This window comes from Sciurus carolinensis, chromosome 11, assembly GCF_902686445.1.
Source record: "Sciurus carolinensis chromosome 11, mSciCar1.2, whole genome shotgun sequence".
Classification (NCBI taxonomy): Eukaryota; Metazoa; Chordata; class Mammalia; order Rodentia; family Sciuridae; genus Sciurus; species Sciurus carolinensis.
Window position 1 is genome coordinate 5,716,553 of NC_062223.1, and position 24,777 is coordinate 5,741,329.

Consider the following 24,777-nt stretch of genomic DNA (forward strand, 5'->3'; position numbering starts at 1 on the left):
GCTCTCCCCAGTGCCCTGCTCGGCGGATCCATCTCCTGCAGCAGGCGGAGACCTAGGTCAGCTCTCAGAGCCCAACCCACTCGCCTGGCTCTTCCCTCCAGAGGGCGTAGAAACCCGCTTCTGTGGCAGAACCCCCACCCGCTGCTGGCCACTCCGCCCCAGCCCCTCATCAGCATGCCAACCCAAGGACCTTTCTAGAACACAAGGCATGTCAGAACCATTGCCTACGGAGCAGAAGCCAAAGTGCTCCACCCAGTGCGCAGGGCCCACCACAAACGCGTTACCTGCACACAACCCGCAGAGCATGCTACACAGGGCTAGCTGCACCTGGCTCACAGGGGCTCAGCGTTCGTGGGGTTAGGCCAGGGCCCTGCACCACAGCTCATGGCCACTAGATCCAGGCAGCAGTGCAGGCTACCTTGTCTGGAGGCTGTTGGGGGTCCCAGGCCACCTCTGACCACATCCCTGCCCTTCTGGGGCCACCGCCTCCTGTCTGGGTTTCTGCATGCTCACCCCACTGCAAACCTGATGCTGCAGGCCTATCAGGTGTTCTTGGCTTCCTCAGGACACAAGCAGGGCTCAGCCCCAAGCCTTTGTCACACTGTCCCCTGTGCCTGCAAGACTGCTCCTGTACACGCCAGATCTGTGCTCCTCTAAAGGACCCTGAGGAGCATGGCCTCCACTGAGAAGCCCTTGCTCCTCACCCACCCCAGATCAATGCAGCCAGCTGGCACTCAGACTCCATCAGTCTCCTGGGCAGAACTTCCCCAGGTGCCTCTTGGGGAAGTGTTTGTTGAGTGGCCAGGTGCGTGGCTAGTCCCACTGGCCACAACCAGAATCGCTTCCTCTGGAGGAGGAAGTCCAAGGGGCCAGGATTCTGAGTGCTTCTCTTTCCTCTTCCAGCCCAAAGGGCAATTTTCCCACACTCCCTGGCAACCAGGAAGCTTCCCCACCCCTACTGAGCCCTTCATGACAAAAACAAAGGAGTGTGCCCAACCAGATCCCTGCCACCCCAGGTCCCGCTTGGCACAGGAGGAAGAGTGGTGAGTAGCCAGCCCCTTGGAGGCACCCACTACTCCAGGGGACCCTTGTCCTCAGGACCTGGCTCTGGGCAGTTTCAGACGCTCACCAGCCCCTCCTGCCTCCCAGAACCCCAGGAGGAGCTGATGTTGGTCCAACCTCTGGTCAGGTCTGTGAGAAGCAGCCAGGTCGCAGGGTCTGAAGGGTAGGTCCTGGGGAGGCTGGCAGCTCTTGGGGACAGTGCCTCACCCTGCCCAGTGTTGGTATGCAGAGGGATGGGCCATCTGCCCATCAGCCCTCGAGGACTCCTGAGTCTCAGACCCCTGAGATTCCTGTAACCCAGCCCCTGCTTCCCAGACCAGCCTTCCTGGGCACGTTTCCAGGAAATCTGGCTGCACCTGTCCAGGCTCCTGGCACTGCCTGAAGCTACCCTCCTCTGGCCCCAGGAGGCCAGGGGTCCTGTTCCTGAAGCCAGGCGTGGCTGAGGACCTGGGGCCTGCCCTCAGAGGCCCACACTCTCCCCCATCGGCTCTGTCTGCCCTGGACTCTTCCTCAGCACCGCACACGCACCTGTCCACAGAGCAGTAGGCACCACCCACTTCCTGGGGCTTTCAAATGGCCCTGCCAGCAGGCTCCAGGCTATGTGGCTCTGCCCCTAATCACCAGTTCTGTGGCCTGCTCTCACTGGGCACCCCAGAGGAGATCCTCCATGTCTACCCATCCCTGATTCGAGTTCCTCTGTCCTCTGCAGCTTTCTGCTCAAGCTGAGGATAAAACCTGCAGAGGGGGTACAGATTCTGACACGTGGGCCTGTGACCTGGCCCTTGTCTGGGTCCCAGGGCAGCAGGCTGTGGGGGGTGTCCTGAGTGAGCACCTACTCACCCAGCATGACCCACCAACCAGAGAGCACTGAGGGGGTGCAGCACCCAGAACAAGCCCGAAGGCAGGGCATGCTCCTGCAGACTCCCCGGGGACTCAGCGCAGTGGCCTGAAGCTACTTCACCTGGGTGCCATGCATCTCCAGTGGCCCCAGCCAGTGGCAGGGTGATGGGGCAAACATGGCATCTCAGCAGCTCCCAGTAGCCTCCTGGGGCTCAGGGCAGACGCTCAGGAGGGGTAGACTAGGCCCTCCTTCCCCTCCTTGCTTCTACCCACCCTTCTTCCTGTTGGTCCCAAGTCCCTCCTCCACTCCCATTCCCCTCCCCACACTCCGGCTTCCCAACTGGAAATGGACACCATGTGCTGCTGCAGGCTCAGAGATCCCACCTCCTGTACCAAAGGCTCGGGGCAGGGTTGAAGCCACAAGCCACTGAGCATTTACCAGCCCATACTCACGGGGACTGGAGATGCTGAGGCAGAAGGACCACAGGCAACTTTGTGAGACCCTGTCTCAAAAAAAGACAAACAGGAAAAGGACTGGAGGTGTAGGGCTGCGGTAGAGCCACGGAATGAGACCTTTGCAAGGCGCTCCTTCCAACCATGCTCAGTCAGGACACTGGCCCCACCCTCCTGCTCTGCAACCCTGGCAAAGGCCAGGCCTTGAGCCCAATGTCAGTACCAGTGTCCCCTCGACATGCTTTACCCTTAGCTCAAGTAGAAAGTTGTAGAGAACAGAGGAGCCTGCCTCAGGGTGGGGTGGATTTAGGGGATCCTCTCCAGGGTGTCCAGTGAGAGCTGGTCACAGAACTGGCAGTTAGGGACAGAACCATATAATCTGAGGCCTGTTGACAGGGCCATCTGAATTCCCCGGGCGAGGAATAGTATGGGCGAGGCCCTGGGTTCCATCGCTAAAACCGAGACGGGTCGGGGGAACACACACACATGCACACGCACACACGCACGCACAGCTGCTGGACACCAGTCAGGAGAAAAACCGCGCGGGAGCCTGGAGCCCGACCGCCGGGGCGGGGCGGTGGGCGGGGCCTCCAGGAGCGTGTCAGGCTGGACCAATGAGCGCGCAGAGGCCGCGGTGCCGGCTCCCCGGGGCTCAGGATGGGCGGGGCGGGGCGGGGCCGGGCTGGCGCGGGTGGGCGGGGCGCGGAGGTGGGCTGGCCTGGCGGGGGGCGGGAAGGGCTCATCCGGGGTCGCCCCGAAAGGGCGGGCCGAGGCTCACCCCGGAAGCGCGGGCTCATGCCCCAGGCCGCGCCCGAGCTCACCCGGCGGAGGCAGGTACCCGAGCTCAGTCCGGCAAGGGCGGGCTCTGAGCCCCGAACCCGCGCCAGGTCAAGCCTCTGCCCCGATGTGCCCTCACGTGCGTGCGGGTGGCGGGCTCCAGCAGCCCCGCGCACCCGGAATGGGCAGAGCGGCCGGCGCAACCCCTGGCCTTCCGCGCTTCCGCCCCGTCCTGGGCTGTCTGAAGATGGAGGCTGCTCAGGCCCAACTGTAGTCAGGAAGAGGTCGGCAAACCTTGGAAAGGCCTCAGTGGGCAGCAAAATCCGGTTCCCGCCGGTTGTGGGGCAGGGAGGGCTATAGCACCTGCTGTAGGAGGCGAGGCAAAGCTGCCCGACGGGGGCCTGGAAGGCTGAGCCTGTCCCCTGCTTCTGCCAGCCCCATTCCAGAAGGCCCTGGGGCTCTGGCTGGAGCCCCTGGGAAGGAAGGGCACTGTGGGCCTAAGGAGGCCCCTGGCCCAGGACTCAGCCCCATGCCCCAGAAAGCACTCTGGGCCTCGATTTCCCTTTAAAAGCACCGGGCCTGACCCAGCATCAGGGTTGGAGTTGTCCTTGACTTCCCTCTGGTGGAGGCTGCCTCCTGGAGACCAGGAGTTTTCAGAAGTTTAGAGGAGGGAAATCTGTCTGGTTCTTCAAGGTCAGGTAGCTGGAGAGCCCAGGGTGGGGGTCTGCAGTGCGCAGAGCCGTCCTCTCCCGCGGGCCGTTCTGCCCGCCTCTGGCCTGGTGACTCAGCACCTGCACCCAGAGCAACCGGACTTTTGCCCCTTGACCACTCCCAAGGCTCTGCCAGCCTCCTGTTAAATCTCTCCCTGGCCTCCGTACAGTGCCTGCCCAGGATGCAGGGAGCCGCGGCCCCCAGAGGCCAGGGCCAGTCCCTCAGCAAGATGGACACTCTGGGTCGACCCTGGGTCATTCTGCTCACCTACGTGCTGGCTGCTCTGGAGCTTACCTGCCTCTTCATGCAGTTCTCCATCCTGCCAGTGAGTAATGCCCCCGGCAGGCCCCTCACTGCCCCTCCACTGTCCAGCAGGGAGCAAAGGCAGGGTCTTGATGCTGCCAGGCCCCTCCCACTGGGGACCCCATGCCACACGTGAGCTGAATAAAGTAAGGAGCCAGGGACTGTTCTGGTGACCCCTCATCAGCACACACCGTGCTGCCTGGTTGCCCCAGCAGCCCTGGGCAGAGCCTCAGGGAGCCACCCCTCTGTCCCTCTGACAGCAGCACCCCTCCACGTGACTGTCCCAGTCCTGTGCCTCCTGCCAGCCCCCTGGGGCCTTTGCCCTGTCCATCCCCTGCCTGACACCTGCTCAGCTCGCATGCTGGCCGTACACAAGCCAGTAGGTTGCCCCCTGAGAGGCCTTCCCCACCCCCGCCTGCACCTTAGTTCCCAGCAGCCTCTTGTCCTGCTCCATGCTTCCTGTTTCCTGTCCACTTAGTGGACATTTGTGCTGTTTGTTTTCCTCTCTCCCACCAGTATGGGAGGGCAGGGACTGCCAGGGCTGTTTTCTCAACTCAGCCTGGCTCCTGGCAGGTGGATAAGTAGTCGTTACTGGCTGCCAAGTGCCCCCACTTCTGTTCATTCTCGCCTTTTACCCTTGTTTATTCATTCAACAAACCTCTATGGAGGTGGCCCGTGGTGTCTCATCTTCCATGGGTAATAGCACCCAGGGGAGTTTGGAAGACTCCAAAGAGGCCCCAGAGAGGCCCCAGGCTCTTTTCTGTCTTTGCAAGCAGCAGTTTCTCTTTGACCGGGGATTGGGTTCTCTAGATGCTATAAACTGAAGTTCTAAAAAGCAGATAAAGCTGGGCACAGTGGTGCATGCCTGTGATCCCAGCTACTCAGGAGGATGAGGCAGGAGGATTGCAAGTTCAAGACCAGCCTCAGCAACTTAGCTAGGTCCTGTCCCAAAATAAAATATAGTAAAACAGGGGCTGGGGATATAGCTCAGTTGGTAGAGTGCTTGCCTTGAAAGCACAAGGCCCTGGGTTTGATCCCCAGTACCGCAAGAAAAAAAAAATTGGGGCTGGGGATATAGCTTAGTTGGTAGAGTATTTGCCTTGCATGAATAAGGCCCTGGGTTCTAATCCCCAGCACCACAAAAAAAAAAAAAAAAAAAAAAAAAAAAAAAAAAAAAAAAAAAAAAAAAAAATATATATATATATATAAGTAAAATGGGTTGCAGTGTGTAGCCCAGTGGTAAAATGCCCCTGGGTTCAATCCCTGGTACCAAAACACAGAAAAACGTTCCCATGGAGACTCGCAGCCCAGGCTTCCTAAAGCAAGGGACCCGTTTGCTCAGTGCTGGGCTCAGGTTAGGGGCCACTCAGTGTGCTACTGGACCCCAGGCTGGGCAGAACTGAGGTGCTAGGACTCACATTGGTCATGACTGAGGCCAGTTCCCCGCTTGTCGTCCCCAAAGAGGTTCAGGGGTGGGGCACTTTGGAACAAAGTTACACATCACCAAAAGGCCAGGCCAAGTCAGGGCACCCCAGAGCCCCTACCCTGGGAGGCCAGCGGGCCCAGGGTGCTCCTGTCTTCGCTCCAGGCCTGGTAGTCCGGGTGGGAGCGCACTGACTGGCCTTTGCCACCGTTGCCTGCATGGTGGGCACTCCCAGCCCCAGGACCCCCCACGCCTAGCTCCCACCCTGCAGGTACCTGGGTTCCAGCCCCAAGCCCCCACCCAGCAGCAGGGGAGCAAGGCTCAGAGTGCTCAGAACAGCCCAGAGCGTGGGACCTGCAGCCCTAGGTGGCTCCCACGGACAGGGCCACAGCTGATCCAGCAGGTCTGTGTCGAGCACTCATGAGAGCAGACCTGGGACAGCAGAGCCAAGGACTAAAGTGCACATCCTCAGAGCTGATGGCACACTGCGTGTCCATCACAGCAAATGTAAAAATTTAATGATGTGCTGGGGAAACGAGTGGTAAAATAACAGAGGGACAGAAGCCGAGGACAAGTGGCAGTTTAAGGGCAGGGAGACTTCACAGAGAAGACAGTATTGATGCTAAAGGTTGAAAGAGGCAGGTGAGGCACAGCCAGCGCAAAGGCCCTGGGGCAGGGGTGAGATTCCTACATCTGGAGAGGAGTGAGTGGACAGAAGGCAAGGCCAGAGAAGGTCTTGTCCAGGAGGTGCTGTGAGGACTCAGGGATGGTGGTGGCCAGGGGAATCTGGATCTGGATCTCCCGCTGGTGGCCTGGATGCAGGTGTGAGAGAAGGGGAGTCAGGGATGGACTGAGAACTTGGGCCTGAGCCCTCGGGAGAAGGGGCACTGCGAGAGCAGCCAGCTGTGCATGCTGCACAAGGTGATCCAGCAGGTGAGGGCCCAGGGGAGGCGCACACTGGCAGTGCAGGACAGAGCACGTGGCCCAGAGGGACTCCCCCTGGAGAAAAGGAGGCTCGAAGGTCAAGGAGAGGCCTGGGGAGGCCAGAGGCCAGGGTCAGGCCACAGGAGGGGCCTCCGGTAGGTGAGGGCAGGCAGCAGGCAGGGTTGGAGGAGGAGCAGATGGAGGGTACTGGGGTGGCTGTCCGGTCAACCTAGAGACACCAGGTAGGCAGCAGTTCAGGCCCCTCCGTCAGGAGTGTGGGCACTCACGCTGGCCTGGGAGGAGCAGGGCTGGGAAGGATGGGGATGCCCAGCGTTTGAGGCAGGAGAGGAGGGGAATCAGCGATCAGGGCTGCCATCCCAAGGGGCCAGAACCGCGGTCTCAGGGCCCCTGAAGCGGTCTCTGGGTTCTGGAGGCTGGAAGTCAGGTCAAGGTGTCAGCAAAGCCAGTGCCCTCAGAAGGTCTGGGGCGGGGTCCTGACTCCGTCTGCACGTCTGTTCGTGTGATCATCCCTGTGTGTGTCTGTGTCCCCAAGACCCTGCTAACAAGGGCAGCAGTCACACTGAACTAGGGCCCACCCTCATGTCCTCATTTGAACTCAGTTGCCTCCATGAAGACCCTACTTCCAAATAAGGCCCCATTCTGGAGTGCTAGGGATTAGGGCTCCAATATGAGTTCAGTCACCGTTCTGGAGAAAGGGCTTGAACTCAGGGAGGGGCTATTAAAGTCAGAGAATTAGGGCAGGACAGGATGGGGCTCCAGGGTCCCAGGGACTCCTTGGGTTTTCTGGAGGGACACGGCTGTGCCCTGTTCCTCCCCCAAGGGCACCCTCCAAGAAGGGCTGAGGACTGGAAGCCTCACAGAGCACACTGTGCCTGACGGGCAACAGGCCACCTCCTGTGTGTCACCATGCTCTGGGACACTCTGTTGGCAGGACAATGTGACAGTCTCCTCCACAGAGCCTTGAGTAAGCGGACAGCAGGTGCCTGTCTGTGCCCCACCTGAAGTGTGTCCAGCAGAGGGGAAGCAGGCCAGCAGTGCTGTCACTGGGCATGGAATCCTTAGGGCCACTACAGGATGGCCCACCCGTGGGAGGAGGGGCAGGATCCTGCAGAGAGGGACCCCTCGGCCACCTGCCCAGTCAGAGCCCTGCCCTCTGCTCCCTCCCACCTGCTCCACGGTGTCCTTCACCCCCTGCCCATCCAAGGGCCGGTGGCACCAGGTCCTTCCCATGGGCCGTCAACTGTGTTTCAGTATCTGTCCCGGAGGCTGGGCATGGATTCCGTTGCCTTCGGCTACCTGCAGACGATCTTCGGGGTGCTTCAGCTGCTGGGAGGGCCGGTGTTTGGCAGGTACAGAGGACGGGGGAGTGACCCAGGCTACTCCTCAGAGGCATGAACTGAGTGCTGCCGGGTCCCTTGAGCTCACTCTGGGTGAGCCACCCACCCAAAGTGACATCAACTTTTTCAGAGAGGCAAACTCAGGTGCTGAGGTGCTATGGTCCTTGTAGGTTCCCAGCCCCTCCCCCCGCCCCCATGACATCAACTCATGTCCAGAGAAAGGATTTAATTGCTGACGGCCTCATGTCTGTCCATGCCCAGTGCAGTGAGCTGGGGGTGCCACCTTCGTTCTCCCTGAAAAGGCCATTCCGGAGCAGGCAGGAGCTCCGGAGACGTGACCTGGGGTCAGGGTGCTGCGGGAACGCTGGGCTGGGAAAACAGACACCCCCCCACACACAGACCTCTTGGGGACAGTGGCACAGAGCAGTGGGCCAGAGCAGCACAGGTGGCCAGAGGGAGCTGTCTTTAAGAGCAGTTTTAGGCAGAAAGAAGGGACACCCGCCCCACACCAGCTGCTCTCTGCACAGCTCTACCTCCAACATTTACCTTCATGGGGTCACAGTGTCCCCTTGGCCAGCACGCACCCCACTGGGACGAGGGGGAAACAGGCCCCAGAGGTCGCAGGCCTTCCCAGGAGGAGGCCTGGCAGCCCCCAGGTGCCGGGCCCTAAGCTGCGGCCCAAGACTTCCTCAGCGGGGACGTGGGGACGGCGACGGCGCCAGTCTCCGACCCGCCCTGCCGCAGGTTCGCAGACCAGCACGGGGCGCGCGCGGCGCTCTCGCTGTCCTTCGTGGCGGGCTCGGCGCTCTACCTGCTCCTGGCGACCGCCTGCAGCCCGGCCCTGCCCGGCCCCTTCCTGCTCTTCGCCTCCCGCCTGCCTGGAGCCCTCATGCACACGCTGCCAGGTAGGGACCCCGCAGCAGGGTGGCATGGGGCGTGGCTTGAGAAGGCACACCAGGGTGCGGGGCGACGTGGCGTGTGGCCTGGGCGCAGATCCGGGTGGAGGGACAGTGGGAGTGTGGCCGGGGTGCCCGGCCTGGGGGCCGGCGGAGCGGAGGGGGGTGACCTGCGACGGGGGCTGCACCGCTCAGTCCGCGTCCCTCCCGCAGCCGCCCAGATGGTCATCACCGACCTGACCGCGCCGGCTGAACGGCCCGCGGCTCTGGGCCGCCTAGGGCTCTGCTTCGGTGTCGGCGTCATCCTGGGCTCCCTGCTCGGCGGGACCCTGAACACCGAGTGCGGGTGAGCGACGGGGCGGGGACCCGGGTGGGCGAGGCGCGCAGGCAAACGGGGCGGGGAACCGTTCGGTGGGCTCCGGTGTCTCCGTGGCGCTAGCGCCCCGCCCAGCGCCACTCATCTGGGCCTCGGTTTCCCTACCTGCCTGCGGAGCGGTTGGGTCGTCCCGCTGCGGCGTGGCCATCAGGGGGCGCCGTCGCCCCGCGCGGAAGCCTCCCTCCAGGCCCGCACCCTGCCAGGGCAGGTCTCCGCAGACCGTCCAGGGAGGCCTGGCCAGCGAGACGGGAGGGCAGGGAAGACACATTTGGCCCTTGTGGACTGGGCGCTTCTGCCTCCTCAGTCTTGCTCTTAGAAACTTCGGCCGGGGAAAATCCCGTTCCAGTCGGGCTCAGGAGGCTCTGCGTGTGGCTGCCCCAAGGAGGGGACTGTGGCAGGGGCCCCGCTGAGTGGTGTGGGAAAGGAGGCTCAGACGCAGGGGGCTCCCTGGTCTGCTGCTCACCTCCCTACGCCTCGGTTTCTCGCCTCTAGAGCTGAATCCTGAGGGCAGCTCTGCAGGCTTGTGAGGAGCTTAGGGATCCATCTTAAGGCCTCTGTTCCTACCCCAGCAGTGCACACCAGCCCCTCCCCGGCTTGTCCTGCATGCTCAAGTCTACTCAGTGCCCGGAGCGCGGGGCTTGACATCTGTAGCATGAGTTCCTGCCAGGTCTGCCTGTCCCCCTGCAGTGCTGTGGACGGGTCATCAGCACCCACAGCCCTTGCTGTGCCTCTTGGGATGAGAGCTTGACCTTGTACAGCACACCTAGACTGGAGGGGACCAGCTCCCTGTGCAGCCCCACCGAGTCCCCCTTCCCCCAAATTCCTGTGGCCCTCAAGCCAGTTCCCAGCCTGGTCAAGCCTCTGGTTTGGATCCAATGTAGTACTGGGGTCAGGGACTCCACCCAGCAGGGAGTGGAGGCTTCTACCTGCTCCCTGGCCAGAGGACCCTCTAGGCCAGCAGGTGGTCCACCCACCTCCACAGGCCTGAGGGAGCCCCCCTGAGGCTCTCCTGGGAGGGAGCTGTCCTGGTGCTTGGGGCTGCCACTCGCACAGGTGAGGCAGGCCCTGTGACACCTCCAGTTTTTCCAGTCTTGGATGAGCAATGCCCGTCTCTGGGCCTCTGGGATCCGTGGTTCCCCAGGCCAGGCACCGCCCAGGGCTCCGGAATGCTCCCAGACCAGTCCTGGAAATGGTGGAGGCAGCTAGGTGATGACGCAGCCCCAGGGTTTGGGTAATGACTGGCACCTCGCTTTGCAGGGAGGGCTCCGGGGACAGGCCCATGGCTTGTTCGGGTCCTGGGAGTCCTCCCCACGCTCCATCAGAGCCTGAGTCTGTTCACTCTCTGATGTTTATTAGACACTGGCAAGTGCCCCTGTGATTCTAGGTTATAGGACTCAGTGGGGAGCAAGACAGGCCAAGTGCCTCAAGTCCAACGTGTTGCTAGAAGGCCAACTTGTCCCGTGAGGTATAGAAAGGAATAAAGCCAGGGCTGGGGATGTAGCTCAGTCGGTAGTGTTTGCCTTTCGAATACAAAGCCCTGGGTTCAATCCCCAGCACTACAAAAAACAAAAACAAACAAACACACACACACAAAAAAAGAAGAAAGGAATAAAGCATGAGCAGGTGGCCCCATGGCTGAGCCCTTGCCCTGCATGCCTGGGGCCCTGGCTTCACCCCCAGCTCTACGAAGAGCAGCCACACAGCTGGGTGGTCGCCAGAGACTCTTCGTGGCAGTGAGACCTGAGCAGGTGCAGGGAAGCAGCAGGTGCAAAGGTGCTGGGTGTGGGGAGGTGAGGAGCCCCGGGCCCAGAGGTCCCAGGAGGGCAGGAGCCGGGCCACACAGCTGAGCGGTAGTGAGTCCTGGTGGGGAGACAGGGGAGGAATGGAGGGGCTCCTGCTCCGCCTGGTGGGGAGAGGGGTAGCTGCCCGGGTTGGCCACAGGGAGAGGGCAGATTTTGACCTGGTTTGGTGATGGGTGGGAGGCAGGTGCAAACACGCTGCCAAGGCTAGGCCCTAACTCCAGCTCACCTTAGGCAGCCCGAGGCCCTGTGGGACTGGGTCTTATTTTAGCAGGGACCCCTGGGCCTCAGGAAGCTCTGGCCCAGGCAGCCAGTTGAGGGACTGTGCAGCTGGGGAAGAGTTGGGGCCGTGTCTGCCAGCATGAGGACGCTGGGCCCCACCCTGCACTGGGCATGTCGGATGGGAAGACCACAGAGGGCCAGGTGGTGCTTGGAGGGCACCAATGGCTGCCAATGGCTGGCCCAGTTGTGGCCAGAGCTGCATCAATGAGGGCCCCAAGGCCTGATTTCCAGAAGGGGCTGAGGCTGCCCGGGTGGATTCTGCTCAGAGTGGAGGCGCCCCAGGGAAGGAGCCCCCGAGCAGGAAGGGGAGTGGGGAGACTGGTCAAGCCCGGGGCTGAGGAGCACTTGCCAGGGGGCGGCCTGGGGCATGGGGTCAGGGTGCACGGGCAGGGCAGCAGGAAGAACCGGAGGTGTGGAGCCAGGCCGTGGGGAAGGCCGGGGGTGGACAGGAGCCAGGCACCGCTGCCTCTGAGCCTGTTTCTCAAGGCAGCCAGTGAGGAGGGGGCATGGAGAGGGTGCAGGGGACACAAGCAGATGTCAGTGCTGGGAGGCGGGACCTCCAGATGCCACCCACTCAGGGACACGGCCCAGATAGGCCCCGCCACCTTGGGGCCCATGTGCAGGGATGCCTCCCTTACCTCCACAGGTTTTCTCACCTGTGAAGCAGGCCCATCAGCCCTCACTGGCTGGGGGCTGCTGCAGGGGGTCCCCACGTGCGAGCTATCACAGGGGCTGAAGGTATGTGGGCGACTGTTCCGCCACCGCCTTGCCCGCCTGGCCCACATCCGTCCCCTTTGTCTTCACCTGTCCTTTCTGCATCCCAACCAGTGACCTGGAAGACACGACTCACTTCCCTGCCTCAGCAGCACCCCCAAGATGACCACCACCCTTGCCCCCACTTCTAGAACATTCCATCAGCTTCCCTGCTGCCTTTTATCCCAAGATCTGAGGCCATTTATAACCTGGACACTTACCTGTGACCAGGTTGACCTCCATACCTCCTTTGGTGGATGGGGAAACAGGCCTGGGAGGGGCAGTCCAGGACCCAGGACTGGGGGTGTGCAGAGTGCACCTGGGGATCCCCAGTTGTCCCCGCACCAGAGACTCAGGCCAGAGCCCTGCAGCTGGCTGTCCAGGGGAGGGGGAGGGAACGGCTCAGCTATCAGCCCTGCCCTTGTCCTTCCCTGAGGGGTCTGACCAACCATTCCCCGAGCCAAGCCGAGCACCTGGATCCACACAGCTGTGGGTGGCCTTGTCCTTCAAAGTGGTATTACCCCCTTCCGTCCCCATGTGGAGACCAGGGAGGTGGGCTCCAGGACCTGGGCGCTGTCCCCTCCTCCTTCAGCCCGCCCTTGACCCAAAGCCTGCCCTGGGTCAGTGACAGCCACACCCCAGCCTGTCTCCCCTTCCTCTAATGGAACCAAGGCATGATGTGGGGTCTCCCTGGCTGTGTCCTCTCTGCCCACCAGGGGGCCTTATCCCCCTGAAGGGCCCCGGGCATACCCATGCCAGTTGCCCAGACAGGACTGGGAGGAGGAAGTGGCCTTGGCCTGAGGCCTCGGGGAGCAGCACTGGTATAACGGGTTTGGGCCCAGCCTTGAGCTCAGGGTCGGGAGGCGGGCGCTCGGGTCGGGAACAGAACCCGGAACCCGCACGCCAGAGCTGGAGCTGGAGCTGGCTGTGGCTCATGGCCTTGAACCCCCACCTCACACCCGGAGGGTCTAGAGAGGCCCACGCCCTCTAGGCCTCTAGGACCCAGCCCAGGTTCCTGGAGCCTGCCCAGGTGCACAGGGAGCCAGCCACCCGCATGGAGGCAGCACATGAGGGATGGGGCGGGGCCGCGTGCAGCCCTGTGGGCGGAAGCAGCAAGGGGCCTGGAGACTGGAGCCGGGCAGGGCAGGGGCACAGGCCAGAGGGCAGGGGAGGGGAGCAAGGACTGTGCCTTTGTCTGCACGTCCCGGGTGCCGCCAGCACCGGCCCAGGGCAGAGGGACCCTGCGAGGCTGGTAGGATGTGGAGTGGACCCCAGGGCAGGCGTAGGCAGTCGAGGCTGCAGGCTGGGAGGCAGGTGAGCCAGGAAGGGGTCAGCGCAGCCCGAGCTGGGTTAGACCCTGGGCCCAGCCCAAGGCAGAGCCAACAGGACTTGCTGAGGATGTACGTGGGCCGTCTGGGGAGACCCCGGTTTGGCCTGAGCAACCGGAAGTAGGTGGAGCGGGGAGACCAGGAGTCCAGTGTTGGGCATGTTAGGTTTGAGACACTATCAGAAGTTCAAGTTCAGTGCTGAGGGGCAGGAAGAGGCCTGGCTGTGAAGTCGGTTCCAGCTGCTGACCTGGGAAGCAGGTCCCTGAAATGGCATTGGCAAGCTGTGACCCACAGCCGAGTCCAGGCTGCCCCTGGCTGAAGGTGCAGCTCCTGCGGGTCATGGCAGCACCTGCCTTTTCACAGGCGCCCACCCTGTGCTCCGGTGGCAGGTGCGTGGGGCTGGGACCCGCTGGAGCAGAGCAGAATGGAGCCATGGGTTACAGCTAAGCTGGGGCAGGTGGCCCAGGTGAGGGACTTCCCTGATCCCCAAGTCAGGGCTGGAGCACACTCACCCTTGACTCTGTCAGTGAGGGCCACACGGCAAGTCACAGCCTAGGACTCCCGCCTCAACCCCAGAAGGCTCTGTCCACCTGGAAGCCATCAAGGTTGAACAGACACCAGTGGGCTAGCCAGACCTGAGGGCTGGGCTGGGGAGGGGCCAGCCATGAACTCTGGAGCTCAGGCTGCCCCTTGGTGAGAACCGAGTGGCTGGTGTGACTCTGGCCCTGAGCTGCACCCACGGAGGCCTCCGGGTGACTCAGCACATGTTTCCACACACCTGAGCTGGCCCCTGAACCCTTGGGAGTGGCCTCCCTGAGGCCCCAGGTGTTATCTCGGGCCCTTCAGTGCGGGTGAGGGAATGAGGGCCTTCTGCTATCCGGTGTCCACTAGCACAGCAGCGTCCCTGACGTTAACGTCCAGGCAGCCTGGACGGCTGAGAAGGAGTGACTCAGGAGCAGCCATGCGGCCCGCAGGCCCCCAGTTCGCCCAGCAGTGACACGGGGGGCCAGGCAGGAACCACGCTCATGAGGGGAAAAACAGCAAGACTCTGGTGTCCTGAGGGCTGAAAGCACAGGGACAGGGCAGCGGAGGCCGAGAGGGACCAGCTCCATGGTCCACTGAGAGGAGGAGGCGCAGGGGCAGGAGGGATGGGCAGAAGTGTCCAGGTGGAGGCCCCGGCAGGGAGGCTCTGGTGGTTTGGTTGGAGGCCTGTGGGGCTGTGTGTTAGACTGGAAGCCAGAGTGGGGGTCAGGAGCGGTCCTGCAGGATCCGTAGGTACCGGCCTGGTTCTAACCACAGCACCAGAGGCAAGGGTGGGCGGGGAAGGTGACTTCTCTCTGGGCCCTAGAGGCTCTCTGGAGTCCCCTGCCCCTGCTGCTTCCAAGCCAGATCCATGTGGATCTGAGTAGCCCTGGCCCAGCTGCAACAGGAGCGATGTACAGCAGGACCCAGAACCGCGTCCGGCAGTGGGGATCCTTCGGAGCCTCGAGCCAGCTGGCAGGGGCACCAGCGTGGCGAGCCGCTGTCTTCCCTCACAGGCAGGCACCCAGGGTCGGGCAGAGGGACGGAAGGGGCAGAGCCTGAATGGGGGAGGCAGGACCAGGCTGCCATCCGCCCTATGAGGCTGGCAAGCCCTGACCCTGGCGGTGAGGATGAAAGGCCGGGTCACAGCGGCTGCGTTGGCCTGAGGTGTGGCCGCCGGTGCCAGAGGCCTCTCGGGTGGCTGGCAGGCAGAGTGGGGGATGGAACAGTCCCAGGACAGCCAGGGTGTCCCAAGAGGAAGACAGGCTGGGAGTCCAGCCCTTGTTTGCCCTGAGGAAATGAAGTCACCGAGCAAGGTAGCCAGGGGAGGACAGGGCAGCCAGATGGCCAAGGCCTGCCCATTGCCCTTCCTAACGATGGTTTCTGTCCGTCAGCCCCTGTTCCTGTGCCCACCCAGAAGAGGGGTTTAGACAGAGACAACCCGAACTCCCTGCCCACACAGCCTTGGCTCAACTCAGAAAGTACAGACGGGCTGAGCGTGGCCCTGGCCCTGGTGCCCCTGAGCCCAGCAGCCTAAGGGACTGAGGCAGGGAACTTCACGTTCAAGCTCAGCCTCGGCAACTCGACGAAACCCTGGCTCAGAATGAAGAATCAAGAGGGCTGGGGTGTAGCTTTGTGCGACAGCCATTGCCAACAAGGGCAAGGCCCTGGGCTCCGTCCCCAGCACCATGAAAATAAAGCAGGATGGACCGGCCAGCAAAGCCAGGCACAGCCCAAATCCCTCCCGGCTCCCGGCCGCCCTGCACCTGGACAGATCCAGGCGGAGGGCCACGTGCTGGGCTGTGTTGGCCCACAGGCCCCTGGGGCAGTGCCACGCTGTCTGCTGAGGCGCAGAGCAGGAAGGGCTCCTGATGGACAGCCAGCAGGCAGCAGGCTCAGGCGAGCTGCCCTGGAAGTTCCCTTTCTCTTCCAGTTTCCCTTTGGGTATTTTGTGGGGAGGTCAGAGGGAGCTCTGACGGGAAAGAATGGCCCCCTGGGGCTCCCCGACTGCTCTCGGGTGCCCCAGCCCCAGGCCCTCTGTCCCCAAGGAAGCACTGGCCGCTGGCTTGCTGGCCATCACTCAAGGGACGCCAAGACACAAGGAGTAGGGATTTGGCCCCCTGCCACCCACCCTCACTTGTCACCAGCCTCTCAAAATAGCCATCTGAGAGGCCGCCTCTGCTCTGCACACTTCCGGGGCATCTGGCAAAGAAAGCAGGTTTTGTCCCAGCCTGGCCAGGCCCGAGCAGTGGCCTGAGTCATCCCTCAGAGACCAGAGTCCAGAAGAAGGCTCTTCCCTCTGGGCAGTCCCCGGGTGGGGTGGCCCTCCCTGCTCACGCATCACTTCCTGCCAGTCCCCGGGGCTGAAGAGGCCTAGCTCTGGGGTCCACTGCCCTCTGACCGCCCTGCCTGCTGGTTGATGAAGGGGCCCATTTGTGTGGAACCCGGCAGCCAGAGCCCAAACGCCAGCATCCTGGACAGTGGGCATGGGGCCGTCTAGATGGGGTGGGGGCAGGTGGGACGAACGCCAGCCCCTGGGGACCGTGTGAGCTGACCGTCCCAGACAAGACACAAGGACTAGCAGAGGCCTGGACTCTGCTCTGTGGCCCTGCTGGCAGCCCTGGGTCCTCCCCTGCGCCCTGGGTTGCTGCCCGAGCACCCACAGAGGTGTGCTTGCGTGTGCGCGTGCGCGGCCAGTCTGACCTAGGAGAACCACCGCAGCTCGTGTGTCCTTGTTTAGGGCGACCCCCACTCGGGTCTGCACCCTGAGGCCTTGATTTGGGGGTGCTGGTGAGGTCTGGGGTGGGACCTTGCCCACGTGAATGCCTGCTGTCCCTCGGCACAGGGTCCAAGCCAGGCCCACCTTCCCACAGGGGCCAGACTCTGACCATCTGGTAAGGCAAGTTCTGAGGCCAGGGCCCCCCTGAGACTTGCAGGATGGATAGGAGTTGGCTGCACTGCAGGGAGAGGCTGTCCCAGCCCGGAGGCCGCAGCCTGGTTCAGCGAGAAGTCCCCACTTCTGAGGAGGCAGTGTGCCTGGGCCTGGGAGGAGGTGGTGAGGTCAGGGGGTCAGTTCCCTTGGCCTCAGGGACAGGCGACGAGGCCTGCTTCTGGAGGGTCATGGCCGCGCGGTGCCTCATGGAGAGGAGCGCCTCCTTAGAAGGTGGCCCATGGGTCGCGTCAGGGCCCCTGGGGCTCTGGGTGGCCAGGCCAGGTCCTGCCAGGCCCGGTGTGCCCCAGCTCTAGGCAGCGTCCCCCGAGGGACGTGTGCGCTCGTTGTCCACGGCGAGGGCAGTGCCACGCCCTGTGACACAGTGCCAGGCCCCAGGTCTCTGAAGGGCTCTCCAGGGACACACATGCCCCTGGCCCGTCCTCTGGGGCCTGTCCTGCTGCCCCACTCTGCTGGCCCGCTGGGCTGGCATCCTAGCTCCCACCACCCTCCCGCCCTCAGAGGCTGCCAGGCCTGCGTGCTGTGGCCAAGGCCAGGGGTGGCTGGAACTCACCTGCTCCACGGTCACTAACGAAGGTGCCCTGGGGTCCCAGTGCCCAGCCTCGGGCTGCTTGGAAGGATGCTGGAATTGCCTGGCCCTCCACAGCTGCGGCTTCAGTGTGGCACAGGGCTGCGGCCCACGCCCAGGACCCAGGCCTGTGCAACGCCCATTGCCCCCAGGATTCACTGTCCAGCCATCGTGGCGCTTGTGGCCAACCTCCTGGGAGCCATCCTCAGTGTCACCTGCATCCCCGCCAGTACCAAAGGGGCCCCTGTTGATGCCCAGGCCACCCCACCAGGTAAGCCCTGTCTGCCCAGGGAGGCCTTAGGAGGGGACACGGAGAGACCTGGGCAAGACCGGGAGTGACGTGGAGCAGGACGGGTGGGCGGCACGGTTCCTGGGGTCTGAGTGCTCTGGGCGGTGTGGGGTGCTGGCCCCGGGCACCGTGCACATCTGGGGGGCGCCGAGGTGGGACAGAGTGCAGGCCGGGTGAGCTCCTCCCAGGGGCCCCTCCAGGTGGCCCTAGGCCTCACCTGTGCCTGGCATGTGACAGGACCCTATGCCTCTGCCCAGTGACTGAGAGTCAGGTCTGGGATGGAAAGACCACCTGGGTCAGGAGGCCATGACAGAATGACCAGAGAGAGGCCAGGGCAGGGCCTGGGGTGGGCACCAGAGGCAGGGAGCAGCCAAGCACAGCCGGGCGGTCTGGATTCTGCTCGAAAATGTCCAGGGCATCAGACATGCCTCACTGGCCGTCACCACCCTCTGGTCTCCTGCCTTTCCCTAGCTGGGTCACCTGGGCTGGGGACTGAGGGTCGCCCTGCTCCTGTCCAGGCCTAGGCCATGTACCTGAGAGCAGTCGAGCTGTTTTCTGAATACTTCCTGGGACCCAGGGGCCCCTGCACCCGGGCGCATGCTGAGCTGCGTGGTGCCCGGGCGTGCGGCCAGCTTCCGTGCCTGCCTGGGCCTGGGGAGTGAGTCCTGCAGCCCTGGTCCCACGGCCAGGCCAGGGCCTCCCGCCTCTGAGCAGCGGCCTGCCTGGACAGGGGAACCCAAGGCCAGCGTGTTCGACCTGCGGGCCATCACCCGCCTGCTGCTGCTGCCCGGCGTCTTGCCGGTGTTCCTCATCAAGGTGGTCTCTGGCTTCCCCTCAGGTCAGTCGGATACCCTCCCAGAGAGGCCCAGGTCAAGGTGCTGCCCCTCCCTCCCCGGGCCCCATGCTCCCGGCCAGCCCTTGTCGAGTCTCACCTGTCCTGAAGGACACAGTGGGCAGTGGGTTCATGCAGGTGTCTCCCCACTGCCCTGCCCTCTGGAGCAACCAAGAAGGGGGTCACCCGGGGCAGGCAAGGCCCAGACCCCACTGCACGCTCTGCTAGCCACCCTGTACCTGTGGTTTCCTGTACGTCTGGAGCGAGCCGGCCTTCCAGAGCCTCGGTGTCCCGGTCACCTGGTGAACCACACACAGCCCCAGGCCCACTCCAGTGACCTTAGAGCAGCACTGGTCCCAATCTGCCCAGCTATGGATGTGTCCAGCAGGGACCCTGTCACTCAGAAAGCCGCTTGGTTCTCATGCATCACCGAGACCAGCTGCAGGGCCAGTCACAGCTGAAGTGGGCCCTCTCCTGAGCAGGGGCCTGTGGCCTAGGCACAAAGCCACTGCCCCCACCCAGGCCTGGCGGGGCCTGCCAGCCCACTAGGCCCCACCCCGTCCCACCCAGTGGCTGTACCTGGAACCCAAGTGCAGCTGAGTGAAGGGCCTTGGAGGGCTCCTGGCCAGAGTCCCCGTGAGTCCTGGGGCCAAGTGCTCCACGTGGCCAGCTCTGGGGCCGCCCTTCCAGACTACAGCTGAGCAGTGGAATCCCAGGAAAGGGTCTTGGGTCCAGCTGGAGTCACAGGCCCCTCCCTGGCCAGGCGGGGGTCCTCCCCAGGAGACAGGGGAGGTGGACACTGGCAGGGCGGGCACGTGTGCAGTGCCCCTGACGGCCCCCTGCACCCAGGGCTCTTCATGGTCATGTTCTCCATCATCTCCATGGACTTCTTCCAGCTGGAGCCTTCCCAGGCTGGCTACCTCATGTCCTTCTTCGGGGTCCTGCAGATGGTAAGTGGGGGCCTGCGCCCAGGGTGCTGGGCCTGGAGACCTGGCTGGCCGGCAGCCCTCTCCGTCCTCTGCCCACTGGCCGTGGGCCCTGCTCCTGCTCCGAGCACGCCTTCCTCCTCCCGTCCCTGGAAGCTCTGCCGCCTGGCTCTGAGCCTGGGTCTGCACCAGGCCCTGCAGGGCTGCAGGCCTGTGCTCCCCAGCCGTGGGCGAGGTGGGAGGTGGGCTCTGGCTGGGGTGCCCTCTGCCCTGCTGCTGTTTCCTAATGGGCAAGTGAGGAGACCCCAGGGGCTGAGCAGATGTGATGGACTGACATGGAAAGCCCGAGACACTGTCGCCCGGCTGCTGTGCTGTCCTCACAGCTGCCACCAGGCTCTGGCCATTCGGGTCATGAGGTGCCCTTAGGGCAGTTTGAGGTGGGGAGCAGGCATCTGCTCTGCCGGCCCAGGGCCAACCCTGCCCAAGCCCAGCTCTCCCCAGAACCTCCTGGGCACCTGACCAGACCCTGGATGCTGGAGACAGGTGGTGACCAGCCATCACGCCCTCCCGGCCAGCACCAGGGACGGCTGCCTGACAGCTATTCTGGGGCTGGTGTGGGAGGGGGCTCTCAGCCTCTCCGGAAGCCTGTGGCATTGCTGGCACCTCGGCCATCTGCTCCCGCCTCCAGGCCCAGGACTGCTCTAGCCCCTGGTGCTAAAATAGCCTCTCTTGGGAGGGGCTGGCCCCGCTGTGGGCGAGGAAGGCCCCTGCTCTGGGGGCAGCCGGAGGGGCCACCCGGGTGGGAAGAGAAAGAGATAGAGAGAGAACAGCAGCAGAAGGCCTTGCTCTGAAGGAGCTCCCCTCCTGCCCAGGGCAGGCCACCCTGGGGACAGGCACTGGCAGCTGTGGCCAGGCAGCGCTGCAGCATGTCAGGAGGGAGGATGGTGGCCTGGGGGAAGGAGCCAGGCCTGGAGCAGGTGTGCAGCAGCGACCGCGGCGGTGTCCGTGGGCAGAGGGCAGCACTGCGGGCTGGGCTTTGTGTCTGCAGAGAAGCCTGAGGCCACCTTCTTCAGGTGCCCCCGAACCCCTCAGGGTGGGCGAGCATCAAGAGCCCCTGAAGCCCCAACAGCTGTTCCCCTGCCTGCAGCTCCCCTGCCCTGAGGTGCACCCCAGAGGAGTCGGGAGGCACGGCACCCCCACAGCCCTGGCGAGGGAATGGGTCCTGATCCTGAGCAGCTTGCACACCTCCGTCCCTTTCAGACCTTGGAGAGAGGCCTCCATGTGCCCGGCCACCTCGCCCTGACCCACAGCTGTTCCCCGGGCACTAGGCATTCAGAGTGCCCGGAGGGGATGGCACAGAGCTACCGGGGTACCCGGTGGGAACTTCAGTGATGAGGAAGGAAGTGAACCCCATGCACTGGGCGAAACCCCGGGCGCAGGTGCAGTGGGGAAGGCCGCGGAGGGTGGGTGTCTGCCGGAGCACCTGGGAAGTGAGGGCGCCTCAGGACATGGCGGCGTCCGCAGAGCGAGGCCCCGGGGAGCCAGCCTGAGAGGGCAGGACCCGTCTCCAGACTCGCGGGGCAGCATGGTCTGCCAGTTTGCTCAGAGTGGCGCAGGGTAGGTCTGAGTGGAGGAGGGACCCTCTGCTTTGGCCACTGTGTGGAGGAGGGGCAAGTGCAGAAGCCGAGGTGCCTCGGGGCTAGGTGACCATCTGGGGAGCACAGGAGAGGCGGGGTCGGCCGGCTGCCGGAGGGTGAGAAGGGAGCACTGGCCTGTTGGCGGCTCCAGCTCTGGCGATGCCCCGAAGGTCTGTCCCCGCTGTGGAGGCTGGCACGCAGGGCTCGCTCAGGGTTTGGTCGGGTGCTGGTTGGAAAGGCGAAGCCTGGATTTCAGCTTCCTGTGCTGAGATCTCACTCACGCTTGTCCCGTAGATCTTCTCTTAAAAACCTAAACAAAACCTAAGGCTAAAAGTAGATTGTTTGAGGGACATTGGTAGCTGGGCTGGAAGCAGTGGGCCCTGCCAGGCAGAGGGGGCAGAGTACCTGGTGGGTTCCGCAGACTGGGCCTGCCCCCAAGCCCCTGCGGATCCTGGGCCCCCCGTGCCTGCAGCTCTGTGCCTGCAGCCACCCCTGCACTCCTGGCCTCGGTGACACTTTCCTCCAGGTGAGGGAGGTGAGAGGACTGGACGGGGTGCCTGGCCCTGGCTGGGGCAGCCTGAGCCCGCCCTGCTTTGCCATATCCTGGTGGCCCTGGTGTAGGCTTTCTGTCCACCCAGGAGAGCCCATCTCCGCATTGACTTTGGGGCCCTCCTGAGGACCTCGGGGCTCAGTGGGCTCCTGAGGGCTGCGGATGGTGAGGAGCCATTTCTGAGAATGGTTCCCAGCAGCCTGGAGGTCCCCATGCCCACGTCTACCCTCTCACCCTGCCTAGGTGGTCCAGGGCCTGGTCATCGGGCGGCTGAGCAGCCACTTCTCTGAGGAAGCCCTGCTCCGGGCCGGCGTGCTGGTCTTCATGGTGGTGGGACTGGGCATGGTGAGAGCTCCCCACAAAACGGGGTCCCAGGCCAATCGCCTGGCCCTCTGTGCCCAGGCAAGGCCACTCCTGGTGCCCTGTCTGTGCCTGAACCCCTGGGCCTACCTCAGGTCATGTCACACTGGCCCTCTGACCCCCTTCCCCAGGCCAGCTCTCGGGGGGCAGTCAGGGTGGAGGGGGACAGGTGCATCCTCAGCCAGGGCCCCACCTGGCTCAGTGTGACCCCGCTCATGGCCTCTGCCAGGCATTGATGTCCACTGTCCTCCACTTCTGCCTCCTGGTGCCCGGCCTGGTGTTCAGCCTCTGCACCCTCCACGTGGTCACTGACAGCATGCTGACCAAGGCCGTCTCAGCCTCAGACACGGGTGAGTGCTGCATGGGGTGGCGTGCTGGGGACAGCTGGGAGGAGGGGGCAGGCCCTGCTCTGGGGAGGCCCCCCAGCTGCCCAGGGGAGAGGCAGTGGGCCAGGCAACCGTGCCCCGAGAGGGTGCTGCCTGAGGGCTCAGGGGAGACTCTTCCTGCACCCAGCCCTACAGCAGGCCCTGCTGACCATCCCAGGGCCAAGCTGGGGGCGTGGGAGGTGGCTTGACCCTTCCCGGCACCGACACGTGGGCAGGATTTCACTAAAGGAGAACAGATGGCTGGCATTCCAAGAAGCAGCATGCTGAGCGAAGGTGTGGGCTCAGAGGGCCCTGCAGAGCCAGTCAGGAAGACCTCCCAGAGGGGCAGAAACGGGGGGCAAGAGCGAGCAGACAGGAGGGCCTGGCCCCCGTCCCGGGTTCAGACGGGCTCGGGCTTCCAGTGCGCGCCGCGGTTCAGTGTGATCTAGGAATCTCCTGGGCCCGTCTGGACCCAGCTTGCTTTCTGAGGTCCAGGAGGGGTCCCCATCCAGGCTGGGAGTGCCCTGTCCCGAGCTGTGGGCTGCCCTGAGCTGGCGTGGTGCAGGCACAGGCTGGCTGGCTCAGGGCGGGCCTGTGAGCTGCCCATGGGAGGCTGGGGCTTCTTCCAGGCGTCCCCCGTACGGGGCCAGAAAACTTGAGGGCTGGACGGCCATTCGTCCACCCACCTGCCCAAGAGGGCACAGCAGGGGCAGCCCGCTGCTCAAGGCTGCGTGGGACCTCCAAGTCCTCCCAGGACCGTGACTGCATGGTGCTAGGAGAGCAGGTCTCCAACAGCGGGACCAGGAGGGCTTCCTGGAGGAAGTGCCACTGGAGAGGCACAGAGGTGCAGGTGATGAAGGCCTGGAGAGAGGAGGGCAGGCTCTGGCAGGGAGGAACAGGCCAGGCCACCAGGGCCACGTCATGCTGCAACACCACCCTTAGCTCGGGAGGAGCAGGACCAGGCCCAGCAGCAGCCTGGGAACCTGAGCTGCAGAGGCGGCGGTAATTGCCCGGTGTCTGTGGGCGTTGTGGGCAGCGGGAGAAGCCACTCTTACATTTCCCCACGCCAGGCCCCGAGCAAGGGCGGGGCACCCAGGCCCGGTCCCAGGGGCATCCAGGGAGCCGGCTTCAGAAGCCCAGACCAGAGACCCTCTGGGCAGTGGGGGGCGGATGCAGCACCCCCGGGAGCTGGTTCCCAGCAGGCATGGAGGGGAGCTTCGGCAGGGTTAGTGCCATCGTGGGGTGGACCGCAGCCACGCCTAGGCAGGTCCTCTCAGGGACAGCTGACCAGAGGGCGTGGAGACTTGGCGACAGGTGAAAGAGCCGGCTGCTTGGGTGAGGGCCCTGGCAGCAGGGTGAGCCGGGAAGGGGCTGGTTGTTCCTGTGTCCTGCCGCTCCCTGAAGTCCCTCCCCGCCTCATGGGGGTGTCCACGGGGCGTCTGGGGCGGGAGAAGGGGCTGATGGTCAGGTGGGGCTGTGGGGGTGGCACTGGGGTGTTGTGCCCCCCAGAACCCTGGCCCAGAGTCCCAGGGTCTTAAAAGACCCTCCCCAGCCAGACTGCCCAGCCTGACCGCTTGGGCCCTGGGAAAGAGCAGTGAGAGTCAGCTCCCGGATGTCCTGGGCGGAGGCTGGGGCCCCAGGTGCAGATGGCATCTCCCTTGGCAGGCCGCGAGGGTGGAGCCTGCACCCTGACCTGTGGCCCCATTCCCAGGCTCCTCCCGCTCTTGGGAACTTTCTAGAGCACACTCAGCCCCGCCTTGGGGGAGCACCCATGAGGCCCCTGCTGGCTGGGTGGTCCGTAGGGCCCTGTGTGTGACAGGAGGGTGGTGCCCTGGAGGTGAGGAGCAGGTGGGGCGACGGGTGGGGCGTGGGGCTGGTGATTCGGGGTATCCCAGGCCTCCTGCGCTGTGCGGAGCCTGGTGGGGGGTGGGGTAGGTGTCTGGGGGACAGGAAGAGGCCGTGTCCAGGCAGTGGCCTGTCTCTCCAGGGGCTGCCCAGGGCCTGACTGCCATCCCGGCTTTCCCCAGGGACCATGCTGGGCCTCTGTGCCTCTGTGCAGCCGCTGACCCGCACGCTGGGGCCCACCCTGGGCGGCCTCCTGTACCGCAGCTTCGGAGTCCCTGTCTTTGGCCAGGTGCAGTTTGCTGTCAACTTCTTCCTCTTCCTGGTCCTCTGGAGGAAGCCCATGTCACAGAAAAGGGACAAAGCCTGGTGACCACCACCCCTGGCAATAAACTTCCCTGGAACCTCTTTGTGGTCTGATTTCTGTGGGCTCCTGCCCGCATCTGTGGCAGGAAGCCGGGAGGCGAGCAGGGAACTTCAGAGGCTGAAGTGCTTCCTGGTGGAGGGGCCTGCAGCTGGCCCCAGGGTTCCGGGCACAGGATGACCCAAGTTCCTCCTAGGTCATTAGTCCCCTTTGAATCCACCAGCTCAGGGGGAATCCCCCTGCTGCACTCAGACAGCTCTTGTCACCGCCCCCAGAAAGGGAGCTCT

The 24,777-nt window shown here is 63.9% G+C and overlaps 1 protein-coding gene and 1 non-coding gene across 9 annotated transcripts; both read left to right on the top strand.

The window, feature by feature from the left end:
* Positions 1-960: 960 nt before the first annotated feature.
* On the top strand, positions 961-24,534 carry Slc22a18 (solute carrier family 22 member 18). Of its 8 annotated transcripts, none has more exons than XM_047518440.1 (11): positions 3,098-3,185; positions 4,013-4,168; positions 7,766-7,863; positions 8,596-8,756; positions 8,961-9,093; positions 17,478-17,596; positions 18,300-18,452; positions 19,296-19,396; positions 21,803-21,904; positions 22,149-22,269; positions 24,312-24,534. In XM_047518440.1, the coding sequence occupies exons 2-11, from the start codon at positions 4,025-4,027 to the stop codon at positions 24,497-24,499; spliced, it is 1,320 nt and encodes a 439-aa protein (XP_047374396.1). In that variant the 5' UTR covers positions 3,098-3,185; positions 4,013-4,024; the 3' UTR covers positions 24,500-24,534. The 8 variants fall into 8 exon arrangements, with proteins under 8 accessions (XP_047374397.1, XP_047374396.1, XP_047374398.1 ...); XM_047518438.1 differs by having other exon boundaries at positions 3,115-3,189; XM_047518439.1 differs by having other exon boundaries at positions 3,115-3,189; positions 18,345-18,452.
* Positions 5,122-5,195, top strand: Trnas-uga (transfer RNA serine (anticodon UGA)). Its single transcript has one exon. It is a non-coding gene; the product is annotated as a tRNA-Ser (tRNA).
* Positions 24,535-24,777: the final 243 nt, after the last annotated feature.